Genomic DNA, 17,559 nt, shown 5'->3' on the forward strand with positions numbered 1-17,559 from the left:
TGAACAAGTGAATTTTAATAGCTATAGCTGGAGTGCAAGGCATGGAAAGGTGAAAGCAGTTAACTGAGACCTCAAAGCCTTGTCAGTAAGGTGTGTTTGTAGGGGCTTAGGATATATTTGCACGGGAAGGAGTTGTCCATATCACAGTATTACCCAAATCAAGCAAAAAAGAGGTCTGTGTGGCCTCTGGCACAGATTGGACTGCTCTGATCGAACAATGCGACTCCTTGGTTGGACTCACTGCAGTGTGTTGGCATGTGCCTCTCTGCAGATATCGATCTGCTGATCTAGCAGGTATCCTGTCTAATATGAGAGGATTATCTTGGCAGTCCATGTACATTACTTGGAAGCAAAGGTTGAAGGTTGAATGTTTTTTTGCCAGATGCTGTCTCTGTCTTCCTGTTTGTTTGTTTTTTCTCTTTCTGAAAGATTTCTACTGCTTATTTGTGCTAGAGGCTGCAGAATCCATTGGCTAGGGAGATGCAAGTCTGCTGCACCCCCTTATTGCTGGGTTTTGCCAATGCTGAGGCTGAACATGTATGCTCCATATGAAGAAATAGATGAATACATAGATAACTAAATAACTTTTTAAGCAGGGACAATAAATGTAATGATAATGTAGAATAAGAAAGCACAAAATTATCATCTTTTTCCTGCTGATTCTTTCCTGCTGCACTATGTGTCATCTGAAAAACAAAGCAGCATGAATGCCTTTCCTGAGATGCCATACAACTGTAGCATGCTTCATTGTCACTACTGAGGACACAGGAATAACTGCTGTGTCTGTAATTGATTTTTCAGTTCACTGGTCAAAAGGAAAAAAAATAAAAAATGAAGTAGCTTTTTCTCCAATAAAATTAATTATTTTGCTTTGTTTTAACAAATGGAAAATTGTAACATCCCTTAAGTTTAACTTAGCATGTAAAAAAAAGTCTTGTTAAAAAATAGAAAATGGCATGTGCAAGCAATTTTTTGGCCCTCTGTGAAGATATTTACTTTTAGATTCAATGTATAACCAGATTTGACTAGTTTTCAAAAATAGTTTCTTTGCCAGGTTACTGTACTTCTTTTAGCAAATGAACTCCACAATGAAAAATACAGCAACATTAGCGACACATTAAAGCATGATTAGCTAATCCTAATTCACCATATTTTTCAATCGTATATCTAGAATATGTGCCATCTTTGCTCAATCACTGTAATAGGTGCTAAATATGGAGTGATCAGAATAAATACATAAATTGTAAATCCAGACTACACCTTCACTGACAATACAAAATTTTAACTTGATTGTTGAAATTCTGACTCATAACCACTGATGAAGCCCAAATAATTGATTTGAAAGGGCTTTCAACCTGGTCTATAATGGTCATCTTTACTAAAGTTCGTGTTGATGTGTGTATCACTGGCTTGCTGCATTCCAGAGGTAATGTGAGGCAATTGGTATGATAGATGTCCCCTTGCTTTCTTCCTTTCTGAACTGCCAGTTCTTCATCTAGGCCATGGAGCTGATGTTCTGTGTTCACATAAGAAAACTGAAGCTTGTACACCTGAAAGCTTGTCTGTTTTTTCCCCTATTACATTAATAGGTGATCAAAGAAGAGATTATTTCAATAACAAAAAGCTTTTTGTTATATTCTTAGATCACCCTGACTGCAGCAGTATCAGCTCAGTGCTAACAGGAGTATGATTTAATGAAATTCAGTTTTTCCCTTACCTACTGTTCAGTGTATGTCACAGAAGGATATTGTAATTAATTAAATGGGTCCCTTCCAACCCAAGCCATTCTGTGATTCTGTGAAGGAAGTGGACATTATATTTTGTTTCATATACCTTTATCTGTCTTTTAACAAAGAAAGCTTAGTTCTAAATATTGGCTTGACTGTGGCTGCAAGAGATTGTGATTGCTTACATATAGCAGATACTAACACTTATTAAACAACCAAAAATATGCAACAGTACTCTGTATGTGTGTTTGCATGGGCGTGAGATTTTGCAAGTTTATTTGTAATCCTTCCTATCTACAGTGACACACTGAGAATGATGTGACATACTGAAATAGCTGAAGTGTAGCGGAAATACAACCTACATTTGTTTTCCATGTCACTCAGAATAAAGAAAGCAAATAGAGTATGTGAACAAGAAAACCCACTTTTTTTCTTGTTCACCTAAGAGTAGGACAGTGATTTATAGTCCGTTCTGGACATGGTGCATTACAATAACTAATTTTATTTATTTTTCTGATATTGTTACCCCTTCCCTCCCATTTAATATCTTGGTGGTATACAATGACTAATTACTTGGGGGAAATGATGAAGCAGTTTGATAATCTGCTGAAACATTGTTTGCTTTCCCTTGCAGATGGTTATTAAAAAATCAGTAGTTCCATTATAGTCCTTAATGTAATTACTCATATGAATATGGTGTACATAAATAAAGACTATGTATGTACATGGTTTGAACAATTGAATCACTATAGTATTTCATGTGGTACATCATCCTCATTATCCCCAAGGTGACAAAAAGGCCAAAGCTTATATAGCATTGTATGTTGTTTGGATTGAAACTCAGGGCTGAAAATCATTTCCATTTCTCTCCTTTTGGTCATCTTTAGCTTCTTGTTTCAACAAAACTTTGCTTTTGTGACAAGCTTTAAAAAATGCCCAGCTGCATGCAAAGAAAACATTGTATGTTATACATAGTCTGATCTCAGAGGAGTTACCTGGAAGGTAATAAAAGAAGTTACATTCATCTAATAGAAGGGCATGGGGCTGCAGTTCTTGTATGCCAGTGTAGAACTGGATTCTGTGGTGGAGGTGATCATGAGTCAGTGGCTGCCTGCTGCTGCTGCTTGTCTTTGACTGAATCTGCTTCTCACTAGTCTGCTCTCAGCGTTAGGAGCTATGCTGGTAGAGAAATAACACTACAAAAAAGGAGATTTTTTTTGCCCATCTAAATCCCTGGCTTACCCTTATTACATGACACTGTTCAGGCAAGTAAAGGATGAAAGAGTGTGGGAAAGGTGGCAAGGGATTTGTTGTTTTTTCAGTAGCCATTCATCTTTAGGTTGGTTTAGTTGTGTCACCCATTGTGCCTGTATCTTTGCAGAGAACACATAATGGAGCCTTTATGACTTTTTCCCCTCATTATTTTACAGTGACTACTGGAATAGTGGAAAGCCTGAGTTTTTTAGTGGCCATGTCTATGTTACTGCATGACTTACATAAAATAAGCAAATGAAAGATTCAGATGTCCTAGCAGATAGGTGTCAGATCTGGACTTGAATGATCGAGTGGCCAAGTTGAGAAATGGTGATTGCAATGAACAGTCAATTCAGAAAACTGTACTTGATTCAATCTGTGCTAGATTTGACTATAACACTATATTTTGCTAAATACATTGTATTCCTATTTGTGAGTTGCTAAATAATAATCTGGAGCAATAACTTGCATTCTGCTTTGCAGCAGACTTCTCACAAAAGTGGACTCAGAGCTATAATTTTTTACCAGGTTCACTGTTCAAATATGACTTAAAATGTCATTCACCTGTAGGAAATAAAACTATCATGAAAGAACAATAATAGTTAGAAATTGTATATAATTAAATTTATTTACCAAGTTTGTTTAAGGATATTCTTTAAGCACACTGAAAATGAAAAATAATAATTACTTAGCTTTATTTTTTCCAGGATCATAATTGTGAACCCTGAAGTTTTTGATGTACCACTGTCATACTGATTAATGAGATAGCTATTGACAATTTCACTACATGATAAAAAGCTGTAAAAGTGGCAGGCTAATTACAGGATACCCCATTAATGGGTAAGATATGATTATATCTGTTTTCCAAGTTGCACTCTCATATTACAGTGTTACATCTTCTGAAACATAATACATATGTATATTATATATAATCATCAGGAACATTTCACAGTCTGTACACACAGGTATCTCTCAGTTTCTTTCTTCAGTCCTTCTTTGCATTGATTTCAGGCAGGATTACTTGCATTAGCAAATGGTGGAGAACTGAGTGTTTGTGGTGGTGCTGAATAATGAATTTCTGAAAGATTCCAAAAATGACACTTGGTTCCTCAAACATTTTCTGCAAAGCAAGCAACGTGCTTTGAAGTCTGTGCTCAGAGAAGAAGAAACAAAACCAAACTGTGAGTCTTCCAAAATACCATCTCCTCCTGTGGAATGCTTCAGTGGCTTAATGAGGTTAATTTGTATTAGGTTGTGGGAAATCCGTTATCTACTGCACAGAGGCTTTCATTTCACATGAATGTGACAGATACTGTACTTACTGCACTCAAACTTAATTATGTGATAGCATAAGGAGCTGAAATCCCTGTATTTCCTCTCAGGGAATATTCAGTGTACTCTAGATGACAAACAGAAACTAGAGGATGGTTGGCCTAGATTTTCAATTATTGAAACATATTATGCACACATAAGTATATTCCTTTTAGGTTGTTTTGGTTTTATACGTAGAACGTATAAAAACAATTTTAATAATGATGAGTCACTGTCAGTAGTATGCGGTTATTTTTTATTCTATTCCTTTTTCACGTTTTTTTACCCTTTTAAATGCTTAACTGTGTTGTACATGAAAGTAAGTGACCATTTCTTCTAATTAGTCTTTTCCAATGGGAGCCTTCAAATGACCAATTTTCTCTTCCTAATTAGTACAAAGTCAGTCTTTCAAAAGTTTTGTTTCAGAATGTACTTTTCTTTCAAAGCTCTTAACAGCTCTTTTAACTGGATTCCATTCCAGATGGCTGTTGATGTACACAGTAATTTCTCCTTGTATGTGTGTTATTGCATTTGTGGAGATTTCGTAGAGCTCTGTAAAGCTTCCTAATAAGAGACTGAAGGGACAACATTTCAGGATCACTGAGACACATTACAGTACCAATAAGGACTGAAAACAAATACAGTGAAAAGTGAAGTGGGAAGAAATTCACTAAATTTACATTATTTTTTAGATTCAATGTCTGTTTCTTTCCATGTATATTTTATAACAAAAAACAGTGAATTTTTGTTAGTGTGTGTGGGTATAAAATGTGTAATTGCCTATCAAAATAAAAATGAATGAATTTACAAAAGTGGCTCATATTTGTTCTCTTATATATCATACATATAACATTTTTCTCATAGCTTTCTGGAGTGTGTGTTATATTTCAGTGGATAACAATAGGATGAGTCATGGATTAATCATTTTCACTGTGTTAAAACATTTCAGATGTAGTACAGCATGATATGATGAATGTAATGCAATCTGATGTAGCATGATGCACTGAGTGAGTACAAAGATCACAGGCTGGTTCAGTGGACATTATTCTACTGCAAAATGCATAATTGCCTGAATGAAATGTTTAGTAGTTTATGAAGACTCAGAGTCTAATTACTGCCTGTGGCTTTTGTCTTTAGGCACATTCTTGGGGGCCATATTCTACATCAAGTATATTTTGCTCCTACAGCCACTTTGAGAGCTGATACTATGCAATGGTCAAGTGTTGGGCTCCTGGAAGCCCCTTGGTAGGGTTTTCTCCATGTGCAAACTCACTTTTCTCATTAATATATAAAAGGTAACTGAACCATTCAGTGCACTGGCTTTTCACATAGCATCCAAATGCTAACCATCAGAAGAAATGGGGACTGATAAAGCAACCGTTCCTTTGTATAATTCCTGTTCCTCCCTGTGTGGTGTTATATATCAATACCAGTTAGAAGTTCAGATTTCTTGCTTCTCTTTCTGATGGAAATGAACTATCTTCAGAAAAGCTGTCTTTTTTTTTTTCTTTTTTTCTTTTTCTTTACCACTGCATGCTCTGATAAAACTATTTGTATGAATTCTAGATCCTCTGAGAACTGTCTGCTCAACCAGAAAGGGTAGTTTTCTTTCCAGTCTTACCACACAAGCCCCCTCATTGGACTCCAGAGGCATTGGTTAGAGTAGTATGGAAATAGTGAAGATTGTCCTGTTGTCACCTGGGTTTGAAAAGCTTTGATTTCCTTTGTTTCCAGGCTTCCTTTGCAGTGCCAGGCAGACACTTTAAATACAATTCCTTTAGAGTTTTCCTTTCATTTTCTTTGTCTTCTTTTCTCTTCCCTTTCCAGTTTCTTTTCCTTTTTCCATTTTCTTTCTCCCTTTTTTTCTTTTTATCTTTTCCCTTTCCATTTCCTATTTCAAGGCTTTCCCTATATCCTGCCAGCTCTTTTCTGACCATTTGCATGAAGGTTTTTGGAGAACTTATGAAAAACTGCATTTGCCCTGGACATAAACTCTGAACACACAGAATCTGGAAACATATGCACATGCATGAATTTTAAAGTTGATACACTTCCCTTCCAAGGTCTTGCCCTGAGGGAAAAGATTAAAAATCTTAGTAGAAATATTCAGCTACTTATGGAAGTCCAGAAATGAATACATTTTGTACATTAGTTTTATAATGTCTCTGCTTTCCACTTCACTGGATCAGTTCTGTACGCAGCCTTCTCCAATTGCTTTTCTTTAGCCAGCATTTTCTGCCTGAGATAGTTACACTACATTTGGAAAAGAAATCAACTTTACAATCTACTGTTAGTACCATTGTAATTCTAGTTTCATGCATGGTAGATCCAAGTTTGATGCATTTCTAATTAAAGAAAAACAAAAAATGTACACTCAAACAGTATGATGTTACCTCACAGTGTTATCAAATTGCCCATCTTCTCTTCTTTTTCACAGCTCACCATGTTAAAACTGGGACCTGTGAAGTGGTGGCACTCCACCGATGTTGCAATAAGAACAAGATAGAAGAAAGATCACAGACAGTGAAGTGCTCCTGCTTCCCTGGGCAGGTAGCAGGTACCACCCGGGCAGCTCCTTCTTGTGTTGATGGTGCGACTACCTCTATTTCTTCCCTTTATTGCATGTTCCCTGAGAATTTTGATAGCTTAAAGACATCAAAAAACCCACTCTATTGCAGTTACGTATTTAAAGTAAGGGGAGAAAAGCTTCTGCATTTTGAAGGGCAAGACCAAGGTGAATGGGAGGATTCTGGGAAAAATGAATTATTTGTTATTACTCTGTGGAAATGCTAAGTGAAATTATTAGGTGCTAGTGAAGGACACTTCTTGAAAAGCCAAATTTGACCTAACCAACAGAGTGCCCTCAACACGGTATGAAATTCACTTAATTAAATACACTAAGTCTACACGAGCATGTCATTTTCATATGCTACAGTCTTACACTCCATTTATATATTTATCTTCATCATAAAGCATTAAAGAAGCAAACAAAGATAACACAATTCTATTTATAAAAATCTCTGTAGATTAACAATATTTTTTTCTGTTGATTGTACAGTATTAATGTTTTATTTAACAAATCTGGCATTGATTCATATTTTTTAATTGTGAAAATACTAGCTTATTTTTCATTTCAATTTCTCTGAAAGAGGAGCAGAATGGATTCACCCTACCCATGATCTCTTTACTGTTGATATGTTGTTGGTTGTCAGAGAAACGGTAAATATGTCATCTTTGGGGAATATATTTAATCAGCCTGTGCTAGAGTAGATCAGGCAAAATATACTCAGAAGAAGAGAGCCTGCTTAAAACTTTGAAATCTGGCTGAGCAAGAGAAAATGAGAGTTGGAAAGGAATGCTATGAAATTACTTTCTGAACTGCAGTAAATTAGAAAAAAAAGGAGTAAAGAGATTGTCTTTGAAATATGTAGCACCTTGTGCAAATTGAGCCTTCATTTCTTGTGAAGATTATGAGCTGGCTGCAAATCATAGAGTAAATGTCAGTTAATATATTTCCAACATTTTTGTGGAAAATAAAAGGAGTGATATAATATAATGACATTAAAATGTCCATTTCAAGAACATGCAAATGTAGTTGTTTTCTTCTCTTGTAGCTTCAATAGTGGAGCAGAAATGGTGGTGCCACATGCAACCATGTCTTGAAGGGGAGGAATGTAAGGTTCTTCCAGATCGTAAGGGATGGAGCTGTTCGTCTGGGAATAAAGTGAAAACAACTAGGGTAGGTATGAAACCAACCTTACATGCTACAATCAGATAAAAAAAATAATAAAAGTGCAGGAAATTGGGTACACATGGAAGTCATCAGCTGCGAAGAGCAAAGAAGTGTGGAAAGAGACTCACTCTGGGAATGGATTTCATCGTCCTGCACACTTGTCTCAGCAAGGATAGCAGTTGGATCATGGTAAGCAGTGTGCCAGAGCCGCCTCAGGTGAGCAGTGGAGATGATAGAGTTGATGCTTTTTTCTGCTACTGGTAATTTTTACATATTATAATCTGATACGTATTTCTTTCTGAAATAAAATCTATACACTGTGCTAAGCTTTTTGTTTACAGGATAGAATACAAGTACATTTTAATCAGTAACATGGCATTACCATGTTTCAACGTAGAAACTGCTGGGCATGCTATGCATTTGATATGCTATTATGAGGATCTTCTGGTTCTTTCTGTCTTTTACAATTGATCAACTACAAAATTTTCAGTTTCAGTAAATTCCTTTTCTCCATTTGGCATTTTTATATGACGGTTTCAAAATTACGTTACCTAAAATAAATCTAACATTCATTATATAGAATGCCTGAAAACAAAGTAAACCTTCTTTCATCTCAGTTTTTAGTGCCTACCAACACAAGAATAACAAATTCTGCAGTTAAGCTTGAAGTACTCAAACTTCCTCAAACTCCAGAACACTCTCTCTACAAGTTTTGTGTCCACATAAAACATTGCAAATGCTCCCTGAAGGCACATATGCATGTGTATAGGCATAAGAACCTTCACCTCTCCACTCCTCCATCCATACCAGATGAATGTTTTCCTTATAGGTAATTAGTAATTGTTTGTCATATCAGGCTATAATTTGCCAGTACCTTGTTTACTATAGGCGCATCTGAGTGTTTATGTTGTTTGAATAAAATCTTCCCCGTGTAGGCACTAAATTTCTGATACGCCTTGGTTGTAGTGAAATTTAGTATGTACTGGCTGAATTATGTTTTATTCCACAAAGAGATCTGAATGTCTCAGTTTCTGAATACCTAAGTCTTTTGCCACTTTGAAGGAAGGATACTTCCTCAGTGTTTGATAAACTGTTCTACTCCCAGATCATGTTAAATGTATTTCTTCTGAAGCTAACCATTCTTGAATGCTGCCCAACTAACTTAGTACACCTAGCTTTCTACATGCTGATGTGTATCTGATTATATGAACATAAAAAGTGTGTGCATGCATAATCCAACAGAAAGGAACTAGAAAAAATGTAATAATAGCAATAGAAATGGGAAAATAATTGTGTGTGTTTTGAAATCTGTCATTGTTATGACTGCATTATATATAGCACTATTACTGCTCAAGAATGCATGCCTTTTTGTATTTAATATGTTTAACAGGCATGTAAGTAAAAGTGTGGCTTTCGATTATCCTCCTATAGAAAAAGTAAAAACGATCACAAAATGGGGAGATAGCAGTAAGAACCTCTTTGAGGATATTTCTTCACATTTTGTTCTTCTGTCAAGGTTGTGCCTGGTCTTAAGAATCCATAGAAGCTCAAGGCTCTTGTCCTGAAGGGCTCATGTCTCTGCTACAGACTCACAGGTCTGGCTCTTTGCAGGAGTTGACCTTTTCTTGTCCTCCATGGAGAGTGGCAGTTCTCAGGACTCACATGGCTCCTCAGAAGTGATGCTATGAAAAACCCAGCTATTAGACACATTGATTCAGTACAGTGGCCACCATAACCTGCAACTACTTAAGGGGAAAAAAAAAGTAATCCCCTTAAATCCCCTGGCCTTTGCTTGGCCTTCTAGTTTGTCCAGATACTATGTGTTTCCCCCTTCTTCATTTCCCAAACATGAGCAATACTGTTTTGAGATGCTCCCAGATGTGAATTCAAATTACTGTCTGAGACATGGTCTCAGTCACTGAGAAAAGCTGATAGAGAAATAAAGTTCGTTGTCTCTCTGGGTACGGGAGGTTGTATTTTAACAGAAACCAGTCTGATGCCCAGAAAAATATACATTGTTATTAAGAATGCAATTGGCTGTACTAAGAGTAGCTTGTTATCAAAAGCAACTATTTTCCCCTAATATGTAGTGAATACAGTATTTTCATAGTTTCTCTTTCTGCTCCCCCAAATCCATAAATAACAGGAAAAAATCTAAATGGCTCTGAGGTTTCAAAACTCCTTTTAAAGTAAAATAAAGGAGAATTCTTCAAAGAGTCAGTACTAAGAAGACGTGAATAATACTCTTCTGATTGTTAAATGAAATAACCCATATGTGATTATCATGTGTAATGTAAAAGCATAAAGAAATGAAGGAACTGAACAGCTAAGGTGATTTTTTACTGGAGTAAAGTATTGTGAAAGCTTTCTGAAAGGATCTAGGAAGGTATTAGGTCTATATTCATCTCCAAACATCTTCTATATGTTTGCCTCTTTCATGAACATAAGAAGTAACTCAATTAGCTGATGAAGTGCTATCTTCTCAGCTACGGGATACCAGATTTAAAAGTAACACCTACATTTCCACAAGCTGTTAATAATTAAGCATTACAGTAGAAATTAAACCAGTAATAGGAAGCAGATATTTTTCTTGTCCACATCTGTTAGAGTATTTAACTGCATCACTGTAAAGAACAGTGATGCCAAATTGTTGATATTTATGTTAAGCCAAAATCTAAGCAAAAAATCTATGGGAATAATGGAAGAAAATTATTTTAAAATATCTGGTCTACTCAAGGTGTTGCATTTTATTGAGATAAATAAGGATCTAGTAAATTTACAAATCAATAACATATTAGAAATAGTATGAATTCTGTGGTACTCAGAATTCAGATGTTAAGAAAATGTCTGATAGTAATTATTTACCTTAGTAATGCAAAATTGGTTATTATGGAAAGATTAAACTGTATTCCTATTTTCTCTACACACTAATGGAAGGTGCAGCTGTTAGGAGTTAAGAGTGTAAAAGCAATGAGTTCTGGGGTAGGGAGTATGTTTGCAAGTAAACTGAATACTCATTTTGTCTTAGAATTATGTTGGGTCTATGTAGCCTGCAGGAGGGGAAGGAGAAAAGAGGGAATGGCAATTTAGCTAATAATTTCACATAGAGAAATATATGTTTGTGTTCCTGGACATTATATCACAATACGAAAAAAAAGAAGAAACTCATTAATTGAGTTATAAAGTGCTTATATGCGTAACTAAGATTTACCAGGAATGTTTGGTGTGGACATGTAGAAGTGAAGTAAGTTGTGGCTAGTCTGTAAGTTTGCAAAATAAACACAAAAAATTTGTCAAGTTACTCTCCTTAAAAATTTGTAGAAAAGGGGAAAAATCTGAAGTTGTATTTTTGCTTTTGAAATCTTTTTCTCAAAGCCTTTTTCTAATATAATTATCATCATTCAGTAAGTTCATCCCTATTTCTCACCGGTAGGAGGTGTACCTCTTCCATATTGGAGATCTCTGGGTATTGTTTTTTTGAAGGCAAATCCAGATGCCAGGCTTTACCTGTATATTTAAGTACAGCACGTTGTCCACTGTCTTTATAATACAGTTCTGCTTCAAGTAAAAGCATCAGAAGCTACACGTGACTTGTGTGAAAGTGCAACCAGCAGTGCCTCTCAGGGACCCTGGTTCCTCAGGCATCAACCCAGAGTCTAGCTTGGAGCCTAGCTTGGTACTTGGGCTACCCATAAACCCAGATGTCTTTTGTAAAGAATCTGTAGTGCAGGAGAACATGTGAAGTGGTGTGTCCTTGGTCTTCCCTTCAGATCCTTGAGCTGTGATATGACAAGAAGTTGCACTTATGCTCAAGAATGGGGAAGTGCCCCTGGGCTGCAGTTCAGGCACAGGCTGCAAGTCTGTTCAGAGAAGGGCTGGTATTTTATGAAGATATAGCGAAATATATTTTGGTATTTTTTATATGAAACAGTACCGTATCCTTGAACTTCTGTTTTGGTAGAACTGATAGTGGAATAAGGTACATTTTAGTGCAAAACTCTGGTTAAACTATTCATAGTGGAATTTAGTGGTATTTATTTGGAACAGGACTGTCTAACCCAAGATCCAGGCTTTTTTGTTGGTATCAAAGACAACTGCCCACTTCCAGAGAACAATCTGTTTTGTCCTATGATAGGTCAGATGAATTATCTTCAGAAGGTACTTAATGTCTCCCTAATAATTTTGGAGAAAAGCTTTGATGATTAACTTAGTGCCAAACATTTGGATGCTTAGTGTTGAATAAGATGCTGCTGTCTAGAAGGCTTTCTTTGATGTGGTCTTCAGTAGGAAGCTGATCTAAAAAAATCCTAAATTCTCTGTGTCTGGTAAGCTTTGGGCTTTGACCACTGTCAAATGCAATACAATGTAAGAGAAGCTTCTAAAACATTAGTGTTCTGAAGATACTCAGCTCTATGCTAAATAAGTGAATCACACTCTGGTGAGCATCATGCCCAGTATATATTATTCATCAGAAATTGGTAACCAGTGCATGTCCTTTTAAAACAGTTTTGTTGTTAAAGTAATAATATAAATGAACCAAAATGATCAGATACATTGCATAGCAGGTATTTCTTATTAACCTTTGAAAATTTCTAGAAGGTGAAAGTGAACTAAGTAATATTTTCCTATGAACACGTGCTAACAGTACTTTCATACAGGTCATAAAGGGCCATCTTTTGGAAATGAGCATCTAACTTCTGGAATAGTTTCACACCCACACCTTCATGAGAGGCAGAAGGAACTGCAATTGTCACTCTGAAAACAAGCTATTATTTTTAATATGTGGGTAAAAGCACGATCCAGAACAGGAAGAAATCAATAGTTAATATATTACTATGTAGCTATATGCCAACCCAATATTAGAGTACTGTAAATATATAGAGAGGTATATAAGGAACAGATTGAAATAAGAGAGAAATTTTACATGGCCAAAAATAAATCCATACTGAGTCCATTTATCTACTTTCCAAATCCAAATCTGCTTTCCAAATCAATACCAGAGATAGACAAATAATGCAAAAAAAAAAAATAAATAAATAAAAAAAGAAAACACCATAGGAATTTTAGCAGGATGGAGAGAAATCCATAGTGAGAGTGTTTATCTACATTTTAACAATACTGGAGATGAGTCTGAAGTCAGATATTTGTAATATTCCATTTAATCTAATTTTGCATTATGACACCCAGAATTTAAAACAAACTAAAAATATAATAACATCATTGGAAGCAGAGAAGTATACTGTCCAAACATACCAACTGGCTACATATGAAGCCAAATGGTGTTCAGCATGTGTATTCTGCTACTCTGAATCAATGCAATTCTGCAGCTATCTATAAATACTGCTTATATTTTTACTGTCTCCTCTTTCTCCCTTGTAGATGCTAGATTGTTTCTAAATTAATTACAGCTGCTGATAGGAGAGGCAATAATTTTATTAATGTTTCAGATTATAAAGTGTGCTGTTCATAATGCTTTCGGCCCAAGGAATGGGAGAGCTCCTGTTAGGTATCTTTACACAGTAATGCTTTGCAATGGGCCAAAGGAGGAAGGCTGAAGGCAGGATGGTAATTACTAAGAAACCTAATATCAGATGGCAGAATTAACAGTGACCCAGCTACTGTCATAACCAACATGTGAGTAAGAAAACACAAAAAATGTCAACTAAAAAGTGTCCTTGGACATGAGAAGAAAAGACCATTTTTCTGGAAACTGAGCCTGACTTCAGCAAGGGAGCCGTGTTAGCTATTGATTTCTGCTCCTGTGTATCAGCAACAGATGCGTTGTCTCTTTAAGCAGCAACAGTCAGAAAAAATGGAAGTATAACTTTTTTGGTTTTGTTTTTTGTTTTGGCTAAAGTTGGATAGAAAAATTCCCATTGTGATTCCTTCTTCAATCATGTTTTTATTCCTCTTCCTTTCTCCAAAATGCTTTAAAACAGTACTGGTGATGATATATAAGTAAAAAAGTCTGAAATTCATAAACACTGTGTAGAGGGTATTTTAGGATGTTTACAATAGAGTGAAGGCATCATTGTAGTCAGTCTGTGCTAATAAGGTAGTGCATTTCTTGTGCAACATTTTTTTCAGAGTAAAACTAGTACTAACCTCCATCACATGAAGCAGTTCACCTTTTGCTTTGACCACTGTGAAACTTGAAATACTTAGAGGATAAATCAGTAATTTGCCAAGAGTCTGTAGTAAATAATTACACAAAGTTCTTCAAATGTTATTTAAGGAATCAAATTAAAAGACTACCTTGCTGTAAAACTCCTCTATCTCCGGCCTCTCTTCAAAATTTCTGTCATAGACACCTTATCATCTACCTTAATTTTGGGTGAAGATTTATAGGAATAATACACATATGGTACAGTGATGAGATATATTTTGTGGTTCATAACAAGGTTGTGATTACAATACAAGTAAGTGCACAGACGGTAGCAAAATATTAGCTATGGAAAAGAATGATTGCACTTGTGACAGGCTCTTTGTTGCTATGGTATCTCTTTCCATGCCTTTGGCTAATCTGTCACTAGCAGAAATTTGCAGCTGTCTCAGCATGTTTCTCATTGCTAACTCAGATAACCAGTGTATCTAATCTGCCATTAAAATAGCAGTAAATGGTATGTCTACATTTTCTTAAAAAATGCAGGGGACAAATGAGCTGGGAATGGAAATAAGATAACATTTTCTTCTAGGGTCGTGTTAGCTTTTTGCATTAGTGATTATTGTTTTGATCCACAATCACAACTCATTCATATTGACGATCAGTATTTTTTTGTAGGTTGCCCAAACAGTAATCTTTTTGGACACCTGGACATTTTGAGGAAAATAGTTTGCATCTCTGGCCAACATACATTGGAGTTTTCCAATTGTAGCTTTCCAAAAAGTTTGAATGAATCACCAGTTTTCAAGACTAAGCAATTCACTGAATCTCTTAAATATCTGCAGAATACCAAATTTATGTCTTTAACATGAAATTGGCAAGCCTAGTTCTGTCGTATGAAAAGGTTCCTGTTACAAGTATACATTTGACATGAGTTTAGGCTCACAGCTTAATTATATCCATTTATAGGTCACAGAAATCTAGACAAGTTATAGTTTTGTTTTTTTTTCCTGAAGACAAATGTATATTAAAAACAAACAAACAAAAAACAAGATGCAAGTTATGGTGGCAAGGATTAGAAGAAGAGAATTAAGGTAGTGAAAGAGGCTACTTACAGCATGTGTGGAGAGTCTGACACAAGACTGCATAAAAGTTATAGTTTACTGTGCTGTGCAAATTGTTTGAAGCAGAATAGTTCAGTACTGAACTTTTTTACAGGCATGTGACTGATTACATTAATCCAAATTAATTACAGTACTAACTACAAAACCCGTAAAAGTAATGCAGAAGTTAGCGATTCATTACTGTATGATGTCACATAGTGGATCTGGTTTCCAACTTGGTCTTTACTCGTTCTTCTGTTTCCGACTCAGCTCTTCTAGGGTATAAATATAGATGGACTTCTTGACCTGATTACAAGGTAGAACAAGAGATCCACCCAAAATCTATTGTAATGTGATGAAAAAAATGAATCCAACGTATTCCAGAAAGCAATGAAATAGACCCACAAAATTAGACGTGTTCAAAATTTTACGTGTTTTGTATTTAAAGTCTGAAATGTTACAAGCAAAGTCACTGAGTGGCAGTAAAACTTAGGGAAGTCAAGATATTCCAAATATTCAATCCAGGAAAATATTCTGTAGCAAATTTTTGTTGAGTTCTATGTATACTGATGTGAAGGATGGAAAAAGTGAATCACCAAAAGAGAATGGGATAAGGGCAATATTCATATGTATAGCTTTTCTGAACTGAGAGAGCTTGTGAATGCATTACTTTAAAAATAATAATTTTGAAAATCAGAATGGTGTTTCTACATTTTTAGTTATCAGAGTTCTGTTGCCTAGAAGGTTTGAAAATTTGCCTTTTTTTTTAATTTTTATTTTATTTTTTTTATTTTTTTATTTTATTTTTTTGCAGACCCTGGTAGCTTTTGGGACTGCTTTGGTTCTTGTCTATAGCTGTTCTGCAGTGTTATTATTCTTATGAGCGGGCACTCTGTACAAATCATGAGAAATGAAATCTTCTGCAATCCTTTCTTCACACTCATAAAGTGTTAGTAATATATATTACAGTTTATACATTTTTATGAGGGGATGGTTTTCTCTAAGGTAAAACTGCAGATAGCATCCATTGCAAAGCATATTTTTTAGCTTGAAAACTTGAAAATTGATGGAATTACTCAATTCAAAGACAAATATTTCTGTTATTGTTAAAGAAAAACATAAATGGATTCAACTGCATGTCATCAATTAACTAATTGGTTATTTTTTGCGAGTATTGCTTTCTTCCACATGGGAATCCTTCATCAGTCCAGCTGAGAGGTTTTCTGCCTTTGTCCCAGAAGATTCCACTTCCACTTGTAATTTTTTTTCTCCACAGTTTTTCCTTTGCTGGCATATTTGGGATACAAAACTCATGTCTGAAAAATAATTTTCTGCCTCTATAATGGAAAATAAGAATGACTTCTGAAGGCCATATGTAAATTACTAGTTTTCTTCACTTCTCTACAAAGTGGGAAAGGCATAACACTGAAATCGAAGATGTTTGTACTCCCATTTACAGCCTCTTCGACATTTCAGGACTATGTAAGATAGAATCTTTGAATATCTAGCAGTCTTTTTTAGTTTTAGCAACAGGAAACCTTTGCCAGTTTGCAGCACCTTACAAGTATAGGAAGATGATATTCAAATATCAGTATCATATGAGTGATGTTCGCATGCTCTAAAACTAATACTTCTTACCTCTTTTGAGGTCTGTGAGGGCTTTGGATCATTTCTGAAACTCAGAAACATTGCAGTTCATTCAGAAGAACTGGACTATTCTGAAACTTCCCATTATCTGATGCTGCATGGAGAAATTTTGCCTCTATTTGGAGCAAGCTTTGCAAACTATTAATCTCTGTGAAGCCACAGAAATGATGTGAGGGTGTGGGAATGTGGACCCTGGTTCTCTAAAAGGTATTACTTTCAATTCTCCAATATTCTCTAGTCTTCTTGAGGTATTTCCCTATTCATTAGGACTGCATAGAAAACCTCAGATGTTCTACTCTGTTTTAGTTCTGCTTTTCTGCCTTCTAACAGGGACAGGAAAAAAATGGATAGAAAATAAAAAGCAATTAATGAAAGTCAGTCATACAAAGTGGTCATACACAGTCACTGGTGTAATAGTGAAAAACTCTCAAACCAGTTGGAATCAGATTATCCTAATTACAATAATGAAGACAGTCCAGTCCTATCAAGAAGAAAAAAAACTTATTTCAGGCAAGAATAAATGAGAGACTGATCTCTAGAACTAAATTAAAAAAAAGAAGGGGACCAACATCAAACTCATTTCTGTAAGATTTTCAAAATTGTTCATATTTTCATAGCGTGTGATTTACTCCGTCTTCCACCCTGAAGAGGACTTGGTTCATCTCAAGAAAGACACTACTG

The 17,559-nt window shown here is 35.5% G+C and overlaps 1 protein-coding gene across 4 annotated transcripts in view; it reads left to right on the forward strand.

Moving 5' to 3' along the window:
- TAFA2 (TAFA chemokine like family member 2) overlaps positions 1-17,559 on the forward strand; it is a 182,230-nt gene that overhangs the window by 150,153 nt on the left and 14,518 nt on the right. For 2 of the 4 annotated variants that reach the window (XR_010622577.1, XM_065743371.1), the window contains exons 3-4: positions 6,730-6,882; positions 7,907-8,031. Coding sequence is in view for 3 of the 4 variants with exons in the window: in XM_065743371.1 (XP_065599443.1) it covers positions 6,730-6,882; positions 7,907-8,031 (278 nt within the window). In the remaining variant the exon portion in view is untranslated. Of the gene's footprint in view, positions 1-6,729; positions 6,883-7,906; positions 8,660-17,559 lie in introns of those variants that run through there. The other 2 variants (XM_065743370.1, XM_065743369.1) reach the window with 1 other exon arrangement.

The sequence above is a fragment of the Cyrtonyx montezumae genome, unplaced genomic scaffold, assembly GCF_038088225.1.
Source record: "Cyrtonyx montezumae isolate F1298 unplaced genomic scaffold, pur_monq_1.0 scaffold_3, whole genome shotgun sequence".
In the NCBI taxonomy this organism is placed as follows: domain Eukaryota; kingdom Metazoa; phylum Chordata; class Aves; order Galliformes; family Odontophoridae; genus Cyrtonyx; species Cyrtonyx montezumae.